At 37.8% G+C, this 20664-nt stretch overlaps 1 protein-coding gene across 2 annotated transcripts in view; it reads right to left on the bottom strand.

The window, feature by feature from the left end:
* Positions 1-20664, bottom strand: part of FMN1 (formin 1) — a 388608-nt gene that overhangs the window by 219996 nt on the left and 147948 nt on the right. For both annotated transcript variants that reach the window (XM_011989115.1, XM_011989116.1), the window contains one exon: positions 12061-12122. In XM_011989115.1, the coding sequence (XP_011844505.1) occupies positions 12061-12122 (62 nt within the window). The remainder of the gene's footprint in view (positions 1-12060; positions 12123-20664) is intronic.

Genomic DNA, 20664 nt, shown 5'->3' with positions numbered 1-20664 from the left:
AGAATTACTCAGTAGATTCTAACTGTTCTGAAGATGAAATTGGGAAACCTTACACAGATGTACAAGGCCCTTCCAGAATCTTGTCTCTTGCCTTTCCCCACTGCACTGTTTTCAACCCATGGGCCATCATCAATCAGTGAGATAGCATATTAACAAATCAATTTGTGCTTTAACCCGAGCATTTTTAATGAGAATTGAATATATCAGAGTATGTTATGTGTAATAAATTCTGTTTAATAGAGCTCATTCCTCTCTCTCTCTCACACACACGCACACACGTAAACTGGGTCTCGATATAAAACACATTTCTTATTCTGGGTTGCAGTATAAAAAGGCTGAAAAAATCCTACTCCAGAGCTTCACTTCCCACCTCTCCCCTGTTTCTCCTGTACTGCGCTTTGGTCACACAAGGCTTCCCTGCAGTTCTCCAAACAAGTCAAGCTCCTCTTCACTCTTCAAACCTCTGCTAAAAGGTCAGTTCCTAAGAGTATCCTCGTCTGGACCCACACATCTAAATTAGACCCCATGAGAGCAGCTCCACAGCACTCATCATATTATATTTATTGGCTGATTATTTTATCAATACCTGTTTCTCTGAATGGACTGGAAGCTCCAAGAGAGTGCGACCTGTATCTGTCCTGCTCCCTCGAGCACCTAAAGCAGTGCCTGGCATCCAAGAGGCACTTCATCAATACATATTGAACGAACAAGAGATAGATCTCTATTTCCTTTTGATGACTCCATTCTTAGATGAAACAGATGATCAATTTCATAAGGCACTATTTTTAGGTGGTCCTTTGTCATTTGTTATATAGAATATACCTATATATTTACAGCCATAAACATAGCATGTACTGTGTCTCTGTAAGTAGATTAAGCATTGCCTGTGAGTATGGACTTATGTTTAATGTACACTTATGTTTATGTACACTTTGCTGTGTATGTTTTTGTGTAAAATAAACAATGAGTTTTCATGTGTTTAAAGCAAAAGCTCTTAGCATAAAACTGGAATGTGCTTCAATCATCAAAAGAAAATATATCTGGAACTTTAAGAGAAAAAGGGTCAAGCTGACCTCCAGTGGTGAGACTGGGGAATGGCTCCTAAAGTAACCGTAAAAAACTCAGATAACCTATCACACAGAAGCATATATATATACACACACACACATATATATATGCAAAATACATTTCTCAATTAATACTTTAAATTATGTTTATTATACCAATTTAAGGAGATACAGATCATGCCATATATTGTATCAAAACAAAATAAGCAGAAGTGTTATTACATAGACACCTATAACAGCTTTCCGAGATAGTGTATGAAATCACCACTATCAGAAAATCTAAGTCTTGGCAAGAATCTTAGTCAAGATCTGAGATCTAACATCAGCAAATTCCATAAAAAGTTGATAATTTGTAAATGCTAACCCTCAAAAAGTCTCTCCTCCATTAGTCTCTGAGTGAGGTTAGGTCCTCAGTGTAAGCTGAGTGTTGTCATTTAGCCTTTACGGTATAAATTCTGTTTTCCCAACTAAATAGTAAATCTTTTGAGTACAGAACCTATATGAGGATTAAATAATCCACAGTAAATGCTAAGTGTTGTGTCTGGCGTATAGCAATATGCAACAAATGTTATCTGTTATTATCATCATCATTACCATCATTACTAAATGATATTTTATCTCTAGCACATCTCTTGTATTTGACACGTGCTCAATTGGTGTTGACCGATCATAAGAGAGAGAAACTGTAAGAAGCCAAGTTATGTACATGAAATTAAAGTTTAGAAAATTTGTCTTTACAGCAAAAACAATTTTAACATGCAATATCTCACTTAAAGAACCGTTCCCCAGATCTGTGTTTTAACTCTTAGGCTGCTTATACATATTCAGATGTTTCCTTCATAAAACCATGACAATAGTAATATTTCTTAAGAAGAGGCAATAATGGAAATGAGCACATCATACTTTTAGAACATATTAAAAGCAATGCTCATCGGAGCATTATCTATAACAGTAAATATGGAATGTTTCTCTTTTACCTTGGCAGATAGCTTGTATTGAACTAACTTTACCATCAAAAAATACACTTTGACAGCCACAGACTTACAGGAAACTAAACACGCTGCTCCTCAAAATAAATACAATAGTTATAATAGATTGGTCATCTACCACACGCCATTGTGACCCAGTTCCGCCCTAAGCTATCCCAACAGTTGTAATCAGTCAAAACGACCAAGTTACAACCTTGTCACACCCACTTTAAAGGTGAGAAGCTGAAGTTCAAAAAGGTTTAAATAATTTCTTCAAGACCACACATCTAGTAGACAGCAGAAACAGGATTCAAACTCGGGGAGGATTACACACCTGTTTTTCTATCCCACTATCCTGCCTAGGGTTACACTGCATTTTCTTTAATGAATGGTCACTTGATTTCATTATATGAGTTTATGCTTCAGCATGTTCTGCTCCTAAGCGCCATCACTCCTAAGGGCAAATATCCACCCAAAGATAGATCAGAGGCAAAGGTCAATCCAGCATCAAAGTCACGTCAGGAATATTCTCACCAGGCAAGGACCTTTAAGATCTTCCAGAGGCATTTCAGTATACAGGGTAAGAGAGCCACCTCATAAAAGTGTAATAGCTCATTCACTCCTTATATATAAAGACTGGCACACAGTAAATGCTCAATAAGCACCAAATATTATTATTGTTATTCCTCCAGGACACAGAGCAAGCTACAACAAACTGCAGTGAAATGGTCAAAGCACACGTAATGTTATGTGGATATACACACACACACACACTCACTTCATTCTCTGTATTCCTTCGCCTGTGTTTGTTGCTTTGTTTGTTGGAGGCAGTAGTTCGTTTTATTTCTCATTCATGCACCCTCCATGGAGGTGGATGGCAGTATAGAGAACACAGCTGAATCACCCCATAGGCCTGTTAAGGAATCAGTAGCGTTGGGTATCAGGGACTATACTGGAGAAGATAAAGTTTAAAGAACAGCTGAGCCCCGATGTTCAAATTACAAAAATCGTAACGAAGAAGTAAGGAGCTGGCAAGCTGCATAGAAGTTTTGCCACAGTATTTTCTCAACCAATTTACAATCTTGGAAATTAACTTCTATGAGATTCAGGTTTCAAATCTCTAACATATATACAGGCAAATATCAAGATTACGGTGACAAGTATTAGAGGTACTTCCTCAAACTGGGCTCAGGACAAGCTATGAGAAATAAAGCTGGAAAGAGAAATTTCCCACCTGGTCCTTTCTTCTGTACCTCAGTAGGGAGAACAGAACACCTTATTTCTGAAACCAGTGAAATAAAAGAACTCTATTGCTTATTTCTCTCTTTCCCAACACTACAGAAATATCACCGTCTTTTTAAAAAAAATTTTTATCACGTAGGGAGCTTGTACAGGGTAGGAATAAAGGATGATCTGCAGAGGTCTTTGACACAGGATGAGAGAAAAAATTAAAAGTTAAAAAACCATTATACTAGACAGTGAACACATATCAAAATTAGAAATCAGGCAGACCTGGTTAATAAATCTAGCCATCCTATTGACCAGCTGTGAAAGCTCAGGATGGCACTTGACTCGGCTGGGTCTCAGGTAGTTGGAAATTATCTATGTGAAGCACTGAGCATGGTACCTGGCCTGGAGCTGGTACTTCCTACTCAGTAGCTAGGATTATAAACATCTCCAATTAAGTCAAAAAGCCTGGGGGTGCTCAGCATTTAATCTCTCATGTCAACAAAATTTCTTACCATGCCTTCCTGAAAATGTTCTAGAACACAGACCATACCCAGTTTTTTACATTAAGAACTCATCTTTCACTTACACTTCCAAAGCTGCTGCCCTTTCAATTCCATCAATAGCCCTTTCAGGAAAGGACAGAAGAGAGGAAGAAAGGGAAGGGGGAAGGAAGGAAGGAAAAGGGAAAAGAAAAGAAACAGAAATGTAAATGTCCATAAATATCTAAAAGCTCAAGGAATTTTGCTTTGCATCCATACGTTCACGAAAAACATGAATGTTACTCAGCCTGTTTACCCTCTATACCACAAGTCACAATCTCAGATGTCTACAGGCTCCAGGTAATCAACATAAGTAGAGAAGCTGGCTATAAGACAATAGTAAGTGTGGGGCAGTATTTTGGCAACTAAAGCACACATGCTTTATTCGAAAATTATCCAAAGGTAACTTTTTAAATGTTACTGTGCTCAATGAGTAAACGTCTCTGGGCTGTAATTTATGGTATCACAAATCTAAGAATTCTGCAGCTTTCCTAATGCTATCCCCCAAATAGCCTTCTACCTAAATACTGCGAGTCATGAAAACATTTCTAGCAATGTCCGGTCAGATCAATTGACAACTATCAATTAAATTTCAGCTACTTGCCTAGCACCGATCTAGGTAACATGGGAAAAGAAGATCTCCTAGACTTTTGGATTGAGTTGGGATAGATGCATGGGTCCACTCTTTTTCCTGGCCAGAAATGACAGAACTTTGGAGCTAGAAGGAAACTTACATCAGCTAGTCCAATGCTTTTACTTTACAGCTGAAGAACCTAATATTTAAGAGTGATGTGTTATTGTCTAGAATTTACAGAATTACTGAGTGAAGTAGGACAAGTCTGGAGAGAAGGAAGCATTCCCAGTGGTGCTCTACCATGCTTTCTCCTGTTTCATGAAGCATCAAAAGAAACAGCCAACACGCATAAAGTCACCGGTTCCAGCAGTAGCCTGTCACCTAAAGTCAAAAAACTTTTGCAATAAAAAGAAAACTGTCTTGGTCCACCTGTATTGACTCATGTTCAGAGGTTAAGACTCAGCAGAAATGATTGAGGGCTGATGGTGCACAATATTTACTCAGAAGCTGAGTGACATTTATGTTTTTCATGAATATATGGATACAAAGCAAAACCATCATTGGCCCCCATGATACAAATGAGCAATGAACAGATTCTTCATTTTACAACAGCCTCCTTCTATATCTCAATTGTCTGAGGGCAAGACAGTATCTTGAAGGCTGAGACAAAGGGCTCCTTTTCCATGAAAATTCAAGTCCAAATGTACCTACTGGATTCTGGGTAGCCAGTCGCCCAAGAGGAATCTCAACACTAGCAAATCAGCAAATCTACTAACCTCACAACACTTTATAGTCACACTGAAATGATGAATTAATATATTTCTCAATATTTTTTATTTTTTCCTTTTTGGCATCTCAGTAATGAATTATACTAATATCAGCACTTGGGGGAATACCATAAGGGCTTTATGAAATCATCATATTTTATACTTGTGAAAGTTTTGTTTATTGGCCTACAAATTATTCCCTTTCCCTCACAGTATTATCTGGGAATTAAGAGATTTAAATGTATTGTGTTGATAACGAAGAATATAAAAAAATGGAACAGGCTTGGGATTTATGTCTTTATAAACTTAGTTGTATCAGCTCAAATAGAGTCTGCACTCAATTCTGTTTCAACAGCAATGTGTAAACTATTAGAAATGGATCAGTGGAATGTGATGGAGACAGTAAAATAAGGAAGTCTACAAGTCTCTCTAAATGGAGGCCAGCATACCATTTGGTTCTCTTGGGGACAAAAAGGTACAATGTAAGTTAATTTTCAGTTTGGCATTGATCCCTGGATCATTTTGCAGTGGGAGGAACCACACTAGAAATGTGATTGCATTGCACAATGAGCAGGGGCCTGCCAGAGGCCATCGCTCAGTGAAGTTTCCCCTCAATTAGGAAATATGCATGTGATAAATGGGGTAAATGAAAAAGGTTCCCGTAAAGGAAATGTCACTGTTGGCTGGTTCTTTGTTTTGCATTCCACACAACCCAAAGAACATTAGTTAAAAACAGATACAACAATATGTCGTTTCCAAGTCCTCTACTTTCAAACTGCTGAAGGTGTGGGTCAAAAACAATATTCTTAAGTTACCCAGCTGCTTACAAGCCAGATAAAGGGCATGTACTTTTCTTTCTTCCCCTTTCAAAATTGAAGAAGTAGAGATCCAAAGAAGTCCTACTAATCCCATGCTCAGGCTTCCCTTTTGTCATCAAGATTTGGGCCTCCTACAGAGTTTCACTTACCTTTCTAGAGCTGCATCCCTTCACTGAGTGGCACATCTGAAAAGACACTGGAAGATCAGAGGGCTACATTCAGAGTGTAACTGAAAACCTGAACACATTGCTCCACAGAAGCAACTAGATGGACTAGAGACCTGCTGACTAGGAAGGAGAACTTCTACAAGTAACTGAAAGGTTAAAAATGGGAGGACGTAGGAATTTAGTGCTGGGCATAGTGGCTGACACTTATAATCTAAACATTTTGAGAGAGAGAGAGAGAGGCTGAGGTGGGTGGATGGCTCGTACCCAAGAGTTAGAGACCAGCCTGGGCAACATGGCGAAACTCCATCTCTACAAAAACAAAATAAAATCATAAATAATAAATAAAGGATGTAACCCGAACTCAGGATTATACACTGAGAAAATAAGATTATATTAATCAATTAGGATAGTATCCCAAACAATGGGTTCTTGGAGAAAAAGAATTATGTTGGAAATAAGCTATACAGTATTCTCTTTATAGTTCTTCCCTGTACATGGTAAAGCTCAAACATGGCAATAGATATTTCTCAAATATATTTGACCATGACAAGTTTTTGTCATGAGGCATTTCAAAGTATCACTGTTCAGTGGATTCTGTTTTGGGAAACCTGGTTTAGAACACCCTGATATACAGCACACAGGCACAAGAACAGCAGGAAGATCACACACAAGTCACCCTTAAAGAATGAATCCATGGCCGGGTACGGTGACTCACGCCTGTAATCCCAGCACTCTGGGAGGCCAAGGCAGGCGGATCACTTGTGGTCAGGAGTTCAAGATCAGCCTGGCTAACATGCTGAAACCCTGTCTCTACTAAAAATACAAAAATTAGCTGGGTGTGGTGGCGCACACTTGTAATTCCAGCTACTCAAGAGGCTGAGGCAGGAGAATCGCTTAAACCTGGGAGGTGGAGGTTGCAGTGAGCTGAGATCGCAGCATTTTACTCTAGCCTGGGCAACAAGAGTTAGACTCTGTCTCAAAAAGAAAAAAAAAAAAGTGTAGCAACTTACATTTATCTTCCCCTTATAGTTTAAAAGCAAAGATGTATTGATTATTTAAATGAATCGATTTCTGGCGCATATGTTTATACACCTTTACTTAAACTAAGTACTTGGATGATTTTGCCATTCAGCGGGAGAGTGGCTGCAGGTCAGACATTTCCCCTGACTTCACTGTTTTACGTCATTTATAATATCTACAACAACATTCTTCAGTTTTGTCCAAGTGCATCCTTCATTTAGCAAACTCTGCCTTGAGAGTTTATGATCACTTCATGTTATTTGACTTCACCTGCTTCATTTTCCAATTTGGGATAATTCCGCTAACTTTATTTTTGAAAAGGCAGCACCTTATCTTTACATGGGTTCACTTGAGAAACTTTTGTAAGTGGTAGCCATTGCACAGCAAGTTAATGACAGCTAGGTAGAAACATAGTTTAGGTATGTCCTACTAAGGCATATGATAAAACGGATTCTCCCAGTAACAGTACTAATAGTTACTTCTTTGAGACTGCTTAGGAGCAAGGATTTGAAAATCATCATTATCACTATTTGGCAGATCATTTCTCTGTGCAATTGATCTTTTCCCTTATCAAAGTCCAAGATAATATTTTATGCATGATACACGATGACAATGAGAAAGAACTGGGGTTTTGAAGTGAGGACTTAATTCAACTCCTTGCACTGTGACCTGGAGAAATTAATCAGCTTCTTTGGCACTTAGTTTTCTCAGTTTTAGCAACTGAACAATAATAGCAATAATATTGATTGTGATGATACCACACCCTTCCTGGGTGGTTCAATACGATATACACCCTGTGGTACCAGTTACATAGCACATACTCAAGCAAATATTATTTCTTGTTCCTTCTTCCCTTTGCAAGTCTCCTTATAATTAGGCAACTTGAGTTTAGAGTGGTGGTTGTGCTTTTTTTTTTTTTTTTTTTTTGATTGAGGACATCTTTGGGACTTGGACTCCTTTTTTTTTTTTTTTTTTTTTTTTTTTTTTTTTTTTTTTTTTGATACAAAGTCTCACTCTGTCGCCCACGCAGCCCATTTTGAAAAGCCAGTAGCAGGACCAGTCTTGTGCCCTTTCCATTCTGCATCACGCAACAAATGCTGGCTGCAGAGCACACACGAAATAAAAAACCCTGAGCTCCCCCACTTAGTAGCCATGGAACTACAGGGTAAAATAATCAACTGTCCGATCTAAATATGTTAGGTGGTAGGGCTTGCATTTTGCTGGTGGGGGAAACTGAACAATTAAGTGACTTCCCTTCAAATGTATGGTTAAAACAAAATAGAAAGTTCTCTGCTTATTTAGGTTATCTGCTTATTGAATCATACTGTTTTCTTTAAATTCTATGAAAACATTCCCAAAAGACTAAATGTGATACTTATCAATTCTTGTATATGGTGACAGAATGAGCCACTTTTCTTTTGTACTTTAAAAGCCTGAAACCCTTCTTATTCTAGAAAGGCATGTTGAAGAAGTCTGGAAACATATCTGACTTCTCCATAACTTGTACATGGAGAAAGAAAATTGAATGGACAATGATAGCTGCCGATGGAAATCACATGGAAAGCACCAACACAGCAGTTTTCCCCCTCACTATCTTCCACTAGGTCTGTGACAAAAGACGAGACCGCTACTTAGTGAAACAAAACAGGCAGGGGTGATATTCAGTGACGACTCACAAGTACAGCTAGGCTGGGTTTTTGTCTGTTAGTTTTGCGAATGGCATCTATTCTGATTGTGTTGATGCCAAACCAGTTGTCTCATTTTATTTTCAGTATCACCCAGAGTACAGGGGTAATTAACCAGGCAGGTAAAATGGCCCAGAGAGCACCCTGGCAAATGAGAGGTCATGCATCCTGGTGGAAGTGAATGCCTGCAACGTAGCCCCAGCAGGTTGAAGTCATACAAGAAAATCAGTCCTTTGTTGCCAGCTTCTCCAATTTTTAAAGCAGCAGCTAGAAATGCAGGTTTTATACAAAAATCTCCATATTTTAAAATATTTATTCCTAGTTCAATCTTTAAAATGCTGTGTCTGCCAAATGAAACACTTCTCCCGGTCAGATCAGAGAAGAGAGTTGCTGGTTTCCTTCTGAGGGTTGTCCATCTGTGACTACTAGAATAGTTTAAAACTACAGCTAAGTGTATAAAATGGATATACCACCCACAAGGCAACAGTGAGCCATGGTGGCCATGGCTTCAGCAATTAGGTAAAAATCATAAATGTGAAGCAAAAACAGTTGTTTAAGCGTACTAATATCATCAAAAGAGCAGATAATTCTTTAACACGTGGTTTTTAAAAATCTAAAGTATAGTTTGGAACATTTTTATCTTTACTACTGTTAATCACACCTTAGTCTAACCTGTATTTTAAGTGCAGATCATGATCACAATATACTTTCCTTCTTCCATATACTCCTCTTTTCCACCTCCAATCTTTTCTTAGTTTGAGATATGTAAGATCACAAGACTTTTGCAGACACAGAATGAGACAATATGCTTAGAACAATACTTAGCACACAGTAAGAATTTAAAAACTGTAGGCATCTTCTGTTACCATTAATATTATTCCACTGTCAAAGCCCTCGCCAGGCTGGTCTACAGTTTGTGGAAAGCTAGGGTTAACTGTTACAACTTGGCTGTTAACAAAACTTCTGCTTACAGAATCACTTCTGTTCCTGCCCTCTTTAGGAATCTGTGTCTTAAATTATCCCCCATCAATTTCAGCTCCTCTGAGGCAGCTGAGAATCTTTCTCACATCAGAACAAAGAAAAAGAAAGAGAGGTCTCTGCAGGGCATTTTGTAACAAGGGAGATAAGGGCCTCCTCCCCTCCTTCTCTTCTAGGAGACACAGGTACTTTTCCACTTTTTTGTTTCTTTGTGAAATTGACTCATTTTCTCTCCCAAACTACTTAAACTCTGCTGGATGGGTGGGGCCTGAATTCATACACCATACTACTTACCTAATAATTTCCTGCTACTTGCAATCACATAACATATAATCCAAAACACCGACTCAGTTATTTTTAAAAGTGCATTATCGTTCATTGAAAAGAAGAATATTTTCATATATCTGATAAGGGATTAATATACAAAATATTTAAGGAATTCAACAGCAAGAAAACAAACTGCCTGATTTTAAAAGGAGCAAATAATCTGAAAAGATATTTCTCAAAAGAAGACATACAAAAAGGTCAACCAATACATGAAAAAATGCTCCAACATCACTAATCATCAGGGAAATGCAAACTAAAACCACAAGGAGGTATCACTTCACAACTGTTAGAATGGCTACTGCCAAAAAAGACAAAAGATTGTAAGTATTGGTGAGGATATGGAAAAAGAGAACCCTTGCACACTGCTGGTGGGAATGTAAACTAGTTCGTGGAAAACAGTGTGGAGGCTCCTCAAAAAAATTAAAACTAGAACTACCATATGACCCAGAAATCCCACTACTGGGTATATATTTAAAGGAAATGAAGTCAGTATGTTGAAGAGATATCTACACTCTCAAGTTGATTGCAGCGTTATTCACAAAAGCCAAGATATGGAATCAACATGAGTGTCCATCAATGGACAAATGGATAAAGAAAATGTGGTTTATACACAAAATGGAATACTATAGCCTTTAAAAGGAAAAAAATAATCCTGTCATTAGAGACAATACAGATGAACCTAGAGAACATTATGTTACATGAAATACGCCAGGCACAGAAAGATAGACACGGCATGACCTCATTTATGTGAAAAATCTAAAAAAAGTCAAACTCGTAGGAACAGGGAGTAGAATGGTGGTTACCAGGGGCTAGGGGCAGAGAGGGGCAAAAGGTGGGGAAGGATTAGGGAGATGTTGATGAAAGGAGACAAAATTTCAGTTAGATGTGAGAAATAAATTCAAGATAATCTTCTATACAACATGGTGACTATAGTTAATAACCATATATTGTATACTTTAAAATTTCTAAAAAAGCAGAGTTTACATGTTCTCACCACATATAAATGATAAATATGTGAGGCAATGTATATATTAATTAGCTCAATTTGTTACTCCACAATATATACATATTTCAAAACATGTCATATATCTCATATATACACAATTTCTATTTGCAAACTAACAAATTTTGAGAATAGAAATATCTGATCCACAGATTCATTAAATTAGCAAGTCATGAGTTAACATTAAATGAGGAAGTAATGTTATTGAAATTTTGCTGTCATTCTCTCCTGAAGTAGGGGGTTACTGCGGCCATCAGTAAATAAGTCTCAGTGCCTGATTCAGTATCCAGTTATTTAAAGTTAAGATTCTGAACTTTCTGCCACAGGCACTACGAGCAAATGCCAAACATAGGGAATGTCAACAGATGGCAGCACAAGGGAAATGATCCCTCAGTCATTCTGGGCTTCACAAAGGAGGATCAGGTCAACAACGTCCCAGCATTCTCTGCGGATATGGAAGGGCTCAGCACAACTCCACCTCCTACGGTTCCTTCCTTAAATTCTGTAAACTGCATCACATCACACTTCAGGGATGTGCTAAGAAACATACAGACATGAACACCCCAACAAGAGGAAGCTGAACAAAAATAACTTCCATCGTACCTAGAAAAAAAACCCTTCACTATATTTTATATAACAGTAGAAGTCTATTCCATTTTCTCTTCTGCTTTAAAAATAAAATAATCATTTTCCAATTCAATCAAATGCATTTATGGTATTTTTTAAAATTAGAAATTGAATTCTATTAAAAGCAGAATCCAAGGCTTTGCATGCCCTGTATAGACACAGTGTCTACTGGCAGCTGCAAGTTGCGATGCTGTCTAGTTTAACACTTCAAGAGGAGTATTTACTTCAGTATAGGAGAAAACCAAGTATCAGTTCTCTAGAGCCAGTTCAGTAGCATCAAAGAGGTATACCTGCAGGTTTTCAATTTCTTCTTTGTGTTCCCTCTTCAAATGTAAAATAGCAGCTTGGTATTCTGTAAAATCAAAGAAGAAGCCAATTATAAAGAAGTACAAAATTAGGCACAAAATTTATCTCGTGGTCCTCTTAGAAATAAACTGACTAAAATAAATGCCACAATTTGACATCAACCTGACAAGAAATGTTAAAAATTGCTGAAAGATAGGACAAGTAGTTCAGGATAAAAGGTAAATTCCTTCCTTTCAGCAAACCCTGAATTATGAAAAGACACAAATGAAGCAGATGGGATAGGGTTAAAAGAAAAAAAAAAAAAGGGATGATGAGTGTGTTCCAGATAAACATTGGGTCAGGTGTTTGTCTTTAAGGAGTTGGAAATTAAGTCCCCACAGAGGACAAATACAGACGTGTTAAGAGCAGACAGGGCAGGAAACAAAAGAAAACTCTCTATGTGAGATCAGAGCACTCTATTTTTAACTCTGTTTCAAAAAAGAAAAAAAAAAAAATCTCCATTTGAATGCAAGGCTAAGTAAGCACCCAGGGTTGATTTTAATCTTTATCTTGGAAAGTCAATACTATTTGTCATTTGAATGAGAGATTCTAGGGTGAATTGAGGCTGAAAGGACAAAAATAAATTTCTGGTCCAATTTTAATACGAGTCTAATGATATTTATTTCAACAATAAGTCCCAAGTGTACACAAGAACTCCAGCCAACCACTAAACCTACCATTCCACTGGCTAAGCATGAAGCTGTCAAGACAACTTTATTTCCAGCAGAAATGCTAAGTGTGTGGGGTCATGGAACTATACAGGCTGCAGAGAACCACAAGACAAAATGCTATGAGCCACATTTTTGTGAGATAATCCAATTATTTTACAAGTGTGTTTGGGGTCATGAGTATGAGTATACAAGAAGTAGTCTGACTTCATTTAAACATGTGTGAAAGCCAGGCTATTTCTCCAAGTAGATTTCCTAAATCAGGCATGGAAGTTTGTATTTTAATTAAAAAATGGATGAAGGAAATCATTGGCAAAGCCATGCTGGAAAAGTAGTGTTGCTGCTGATAATCATGGCTAGACAGACCTCTACTTTGCGGGGAAGGTGCTCCACTGAGCTGTGAATCCATCAGAAAGTTCTGTGGGTTCCAAATCCAAACCATACCTTGAATGCTCTGGCAGTGACCACTTGTCACTATCCCCACCAGCACCACGATAATCCAAGCTACCACCATCTCTCTGCTAGATTAAAGCAGTATACGTCTGGTAGGATGCCTGCTTCTACTTTTAGCACCACTGTAACTGGTTCTCATCAAAGCAGACTGAGTGATCTACATAGACATGAACCAGATCATCTCATCCTTGGCTTTTCACACAATTAGAGTGAAATCAGAGCTCTCTGTTGCAGCCCACAAAGACCTCCATGTCCTGGTTCCTACATATCTCTCCCTATCATTTCATACCACTCCTTCCCCTGGGTCATCATACTCCACGTACACTCGCTTTCTTGCCATTCCTTGAACTTGTCAAATTCTTTTCTACCTCAAAATCTTTGCTAATATTGAAAACAATAATAATGGATTTCATTTGTTGACTACTTACTATATATCAGGCATTATTCTAAGTACTTTATCAACTCATTTCATCCCCACAATAACCCTATGATGTAGGTACCATTATTGTCTCCATTATCGATGAAGATATTAATGCACAGAGACATTAAGTAGCTTGATCATGGAAGTAGAATAATTTTCAGAGCCAGTAAACATGCTTAATTTAATGGGTGGATGCATAAACAAATGATGGTATGTCCCTATAATGGAATACTACTCAGCAATAAAGAGGAATATATGCATCAACATGAAGGAATCTTTTTTTTTTTTTTTTTTGAGATGGAGTTTCACTCTTGTTGCCCAGGCTGAAGTACAATGGCAGGATCTTGGCTCACTGGAACCTCCACCTCCAAGTTCAAGTGATTCTTCTGCCTCAGCCTCCAGAGTAACTGGGATTACAGCCCACCACCATGCCCGGCTAATTTTTGTATTTTTAGTAGAGACAGGGTTTTACCATGTTGGCCAGGCTGGTTTCAAACTCCTGCCCTCAGGTGATCCACCCACCTTGGCCTCTCAAAGTGCCTGGCCAACATGGAGGAATCTTAAAGGCACTATGCGGAGTGAAAGAAGTCAGTCTCAGAAGGCCAACCACTGTTCAACAGCATTTATATGACATCTGGAAAAGACATATCTAGAGGGATGAAGAACAGATCAGAGTAGTAGTTGCTAGAGGTTAGAGATGGGGGTTCAGGGAGGGGGTTGACTACAAAGTGGCAGCAAGCAAAGGAATTTTGGGGATAATGATATTAGATATTATTTTCTATCCTGATTATGGTGGTTACATGAATCTATACACGTTAAATTCAAGAAACAGTACCCCAAAAAAGTATGTTAATTTGTTTTAAATATGACATTAAATATTATATTGGTAAATATTTTCCCTATAAGGTTCAGCATAACACAAGGATACCTGCTACTATTGTTGATACTCATCACTTTTCTAGGGCTACTAGCAGATGTAATAGGATGAGAACAAAGACACAAAATCTACATAGATTATAAAGAAAAAAAGAAAGGTATTTTCTCTATATTCATACATCTAGAAAAATCTAAAAGATCCACTGATAAAATAGAATATGTATGTTTAGCAGAGTTGCTTGGTATTATCAACAAAAATATACAAAAATCCTCACAGTAGCAGTTTAAAAAAGAAAAACATAACACGTTACTTCTAAAAATACAAAATATCCAGAAAAACTTAACAGAAATATATAAAGACCTCATATAAGAAAATAGTAACGTTTTATTGAAATATTTTACTTAAAGACACAGAAAGACAAAAAGTAGGCAAGCCATGTTTCCGATTTATAAGACTTCATCTTGTAAAGGTGTGAGTTTTCCCAAACTGTTTTATAGATTCAATGCATTCCTTCAAAATTTCTTGAGTTTTGTTTTGTTTGAATATAAGGAGCCCATTCTAAAATGCATGTGGAAGCATGAAAGCGCAAAATGCCAATAAAAGCCAAGAAATGCATGAAAATATAGACTAAGTTAAGACAACTTACCATACCTCCTAATGAGAATTATTTTTAATTCTTACAATGTAATTAACATGGCATGGTACCAACACAGGGACAAACAAATAGATGAATAAGCTACAATAGAGAGTCTAGAAAGACACCATGAATGTATGGTCACTTGATATACGACAGAAGTAGCACTGAAGATCATTACTTACACAAAGAATGATCTTTTCAATAACTATTGGCTGGGAAAAAATTAATATTCTGTCCATTTATTATGGAAAAAGACAAAACTAGATCCTAACCTTACACTATCATCTATTCCAAGTCAATTAAGTGCTAAACTGTAAAAAGTAAAATTGTAAATATTTTATAAGATAATATAGCATAATACTTTATAGCCTCGGGATAGAAAAAGGATTTCTTAATATTCACAAAGCGATATATATAAACGGAAAAAACCTGATAAATCTGACTACATTAAAATTAAGAACTTATTTTTCTTAAAATACACCATAGAGAACTAGACTGACAACAGATCAATCCATCATCAATAGAGATAACATTCCCTACAGAGTGGGAGAATATACTCGCAACATAAATCAACCAAGATCTACTATAAATACATAAATACATCCTACAAAATGACAGAAAATGAAGCCCATGTGAAAAATGGGCAAAAAACATCAACAGGCACTCTAAAAAGAAGATATACAAATAATAACTCTGTTAAAAGGTGCTTTTTCCTAGTAATCAGGAATAAAGTCGGACAACACAGCATTGGTGAAGATGCAGAACAATGGAAACTTTCATACACTTCACTTACAGCAGGAGTGCAAATTGGTATAATCACTATGAACAATGGTATTTTCTAATACAGTTGAAGATATTCATGCTTTCTTAACCAACAATCCTAACCTTAGGCATATATAAATAACGAAACAGGGAACGCTCACGGACTGTGTGGTAATGAGAGATCCAAACACCAAGCATTCCGGGGCTTTGGCTTTGTCTCATATGTCACTGTGGAGGAGGTGGATGCAGCCATGAATGCAAGGCCACACAAGGTGGATGGAAGAGTTGTGGAACCAAAGAGAGCTGCCTAAGAAGATTCTCAAAGACCAGGTGCCCACTTCACTGTGAAAAAGATATTTGTTGATGGCATTAAAGAAGACACGGAAGAACATCACCTAAGAGATTATTTTCAACAGTAGGGAAAAATGGAAGTGACTGAAATTATGACTGACCGGGGCAGTGGCAGGATAAGGGGCTTTGCCTTTGTAACCTTTGACAACCATGACTCTGGGGATGAGACTGCCATTCAGAAATACTATACTGTACGTGACCACAACTGTGAAGGTAGGAAAGCCTTGTCAAAGCAAGAGATGGCCAGTGCTTCATCCAGCCAAAGAGGACAAAGTAGTTCTGGAAACTTTCGTGGTGGCCACAGAGGTGGTTTTGGTGGGAATGACAGCTTTGGTCATGGAGAAAACTTTGGTGGTCATGGTGGCTTCAGGGGCAGCTGTGGTGGTGGAGGATATGGTAGCAGTGGGGATGGCTATAATGGATTTGGTCATGATGGAAGCAATACTGGAGGTGGTGGAAGCTACAATGATTTTGGCAATTAAAACTATCAGTCTTCACATTTTTGATCCATGAAGGGAAAAAACTCTGGAGGCAAAAGCTCTGGCTCCTATGATAGTGGAAGCCACAAAACCAAGGAGGCTATAGGGGTAGCACTAGCTATAGCACTGGCAGAAGATTTTAATTACTGCCTGGAAACAAAGCTTAGCAGGAGAGTAGAGCCGGAGAAGTGACAGGGAAGCTATAGGTTGCAACAGGTTTGTGAACTCAGCAAAGCACAGTGGTGGCAGGGCCTAGCTGCGACAAAGAAGACATGTTTTAGACAATACTCCTGTGTATGAGCAAAAGAGTTAAGGACCATATTTGTGATTAGTTGTATAACAGGTTGTTTTAATTTCTGTTCTGTGGAAAGTATAAAGCATTCCAGCAAAGGGTTTTAATATAGAGGTTTTTTTTTTTGCACCCATGCTATCGAATACTATATATAATAGTCTGATCATGAAGCTGAATAAATGTGTCTTTTGTTTTTTAAAAAAGAAAGAATAGCAAGTAATAATATTAACAAAATAAGAATGGGGGTTTCCAGGAGAAGATGAACCAAGATGGGCTGTGATTGAGCAAGGAGGTGTTATATGGGTGTTTAATGAAAAATGATTCTTTAAATTGGATATGTTTTATGAAATTATCTTTATGCATATCTAACACTAAAATAAAAGAAAAAATACTTCTCTTTTGAAAAGTGGTTATATTAGTTTTCTCAAATATCAATATAGGCAAAAGAGAATATCTGAATTCATAAAAGCATAAAGTGATTAAGTTTAAATCCTGTGTAAATGTTGAGTCCTAACCCATGTCATGATACATATCTAAACCCTAACCAATTCCAAGCTTCCATAAAGTAGTCAAAGGAAGTCTACTTAAATCAAGCTTCTTGTGAAACTGATGTCCTTTGAGAATAGCATCTACATTCTAAATAGGAATTACGCAGACGGTATTTTGAAATGATTCATTTTGTGTAAATTGTACCTACATGGGTGTGACAGATATCACTATGACTAATTCATTAACAAACTGATGAAGGAGACTACTGCAAAGCTAACACCTAGGAAAGCATGATTCATCTCCTCCTTGAACAAATATTTTTACCAAGAGTCCCGGAGTGATGGGTGGCAGGAAAACACTCCCCCATCCCAACAAGGATGACAGAATCCTGGGCAGCATGTAGAAGGAGGAAGCTAATGCCTTTACTACTGGCACTGGTGAATGCTCACTTTGAGAGTTCACAAGGAAGTAGTAAGATAATATAAACGTTACAGAATAATGTCCAAGAGTCAAAGTTAAGTTAGTGCTTTCCAAATGTGTCTTGTTAGTGGCAGCTCCCTGCCCCCAGATGCTTCTTGAGGCTTGCAGATGCCTTAGAGTGTGTGAGGATGGGGAGGCAGAGGTGTCAACTCAAGACCAAGGATGTGTGTATTTGTTAAAAGAGAACTTGACCCTAGCATTGGTATTCAGTAGCTCTGGGACCTTATAAATGTGTGAAAAGGAGGAACAGGGATTTTAAATATCAGGGCTTGAAAAAGGCAGACTCATCTGAAGTCACAATAGCCCCTAATGGAAGTTAATAAATCAATTTAAATAATCTATCCCACAAGAAACAAGCCTAAAGAACGTCTTTATAAAAAACAATAAATACAGTCCATGAAAGACAGAGAAAGGAGTAAGGCTCCTAACTGACAGGATTCAACATTTTGGAGCAAAAAAAAAAAAAAAAAAAAAAAAGAACGAACTTTCTCTGTAGAAATAAAGCTCTTTGTAGTCTAGTATTTGGGCTAATTGGTTCCTTCCCTTTATGTTGCACAAACCTTCCTTTTTGATCAGTTCACAATAACAGAACATCCTTTCTGCCAGGTGTCATGACAAGGTTTGTGCCCTCCAATTTGTGAAGAGCAGAATTAAAGATGATTTCACAAACACAGAAGGCATGTAGTAACCACTGCTGAAGCCCATCACTTACTGAATGCGTTAACCTGATTACATATGGGTACAGATCACACTATTGCAGGTTATTTTTCAGGAATAGTTCTAAGCACTTTACACACAGATTAACTCCTGCTATCCTCACATCAAATTTACAGGGTACACCCAATCATATCAACACTTATTTTACAGATGAGAAAACTCCTCAGGTTGAACAACTTTCCTAAAACCACATGCTAGTAAGTGCCAATAATATCATTCGGACCAAAGAACCTGTGCTGGCTCTGCAGGGTTTTTGTTTGTTCCCTTGTTTTTGTTATTGCTGTTCCTGTGGTTGCATAAGCAGCAGATGAAAACAAAACCCAAAACTTCCATAAACTCAAAAGTTGCTTGCTTTATCCCATTACTAGAATCACCTGTAAACTTGGGAACACTTTTTTCATAACTCTGTAAAAGGGGAATGCTAATTTTAATCACAGGGAGGTTTGCCGAGCGAGGGGTCAGAGTGAATGGTGTGAATTTCAATGGCTGGCACCAACAAATTCTGTGATTTTGATTAGTCTGTCTTTTTCTAAAGGAACTTCAGCACCTGTAGTTACCAGTTTGTGGTTAAATTTGATTTTCATTTCTGTGCTCTTTCTTACACATTTATCCAAGCCTCCCCTGCATCACGCACGCACATGACATGGGCAAAACTGGATTATGTACAGTTAGGAATTAGAAACTTTCTGATTTCTCCACTGAGTGGGAAACATGGATCTATTCCCACCCATGGATCCTGATTTGTCTGGCCTGTGCCTCTCATTGGGCCTTTACCGACCACCTCACATTGTTATATTTTCAAGTACATATGCGACTTAAAGGGAAAAAAAAACTCCTCTGAATTATACTTGGACAATACTCAATCAGTGCTTCCAAAGCTTAGCACACACACTGGCAAGGTCATTTTTTGTAGATATCTGAACTTTTTATTTTGACAGTTAAATATTTTAATGTGCATTAGGAAAAAATTATCAAACACATAAAACCCATGATTTCACTGATAATGCTTTCCAGACAGTGTTGATCGGAGTTTGGTCCCTGGACCAGGAGCATCAGCATCACCTGGTACATCTTAGAAATGCAAATTCTTTCCTCTACTGTGGATCTACTGACTTGGCATCTCTGAGGGTGCTTTACCAAGCCTACCAAGTGATTATGATGTACTGTGAAGTTTGAGAACCACTGCTTTAATAAGTTTTATTTAAGCAAAAACAGTAAATTGATTAAAATAACAAATTAAGCAATAGTAAAAATAGCATAAATACGTATCAAATTTCAAGAAGCTAGTGCATAAAGGACATTTGAAAAAAGTATGCTAATCACTGACCGATAAATACAAATTCAAACAAACTCATCCATGAGTGAATGTACAAAGCTTCTCCAACCATTTCTAACATTGACAAAAATGGTCACAGTTCATGAAAGGCAAAGTCACAAGTCATTTACTCCAAAACCTAAGAATGAAATCAAATGTGAGCTTTCACATTTAATAAGCTCATGAAACCAAACTGTGCAGCCCGGTCTTGGTGCACTGGAAGCCCTCTGTTTCCTTTCCAGATGCTTAGAAACAATGCAGTCCTTAGTAACTGTGCAGCCTGAAAAAAGCATAACCCGTTTTGTGTCTGTCAGAAACTGTGGAGGCAGATTCAAAGGCAGTGAAGTAAAGAGAAGAAAGTCAACAGCTGCCAGCAGAGCTTTTTATCTGGGTGTCTCAGGCTAGCAGCTGGTGAGAGGTCATTACCTGCAATGTTGATACAACAACTTTTATCAGTGGGCCTTCAACAATCACACATATGTTAGCAAAAGTACAGTAAGAAGTCTAACTCGGCCGGGCGCGGTGGCTCAAGCCTGTAATCCCAGCACTTTGGGAGGCCGAGATGGGCGGATCACGAGGTCAGGAGATCGAAACCATCCTGGCTAACA

This window comes from Mandrillus leucophaeus, unplaced genomic scaffold, assembly GCF_000951045.1.
Source record: "Mandrillus leucophaeus isolate KB7577 unplaced genomic scaffold, Mleu.le_1.0 Scaffold347, whole genome shotgun sequence".
Classification (NCBI taxonomy): Eukaryota; Metazoa; Chordata; class Mammalia; order Primates; family Cercopithecidae; genus Mandrillus; species Mandrillus leucophaeus.
This window is presented reverse-complemented; position numbering and strand designations above follow the sequence as displayed.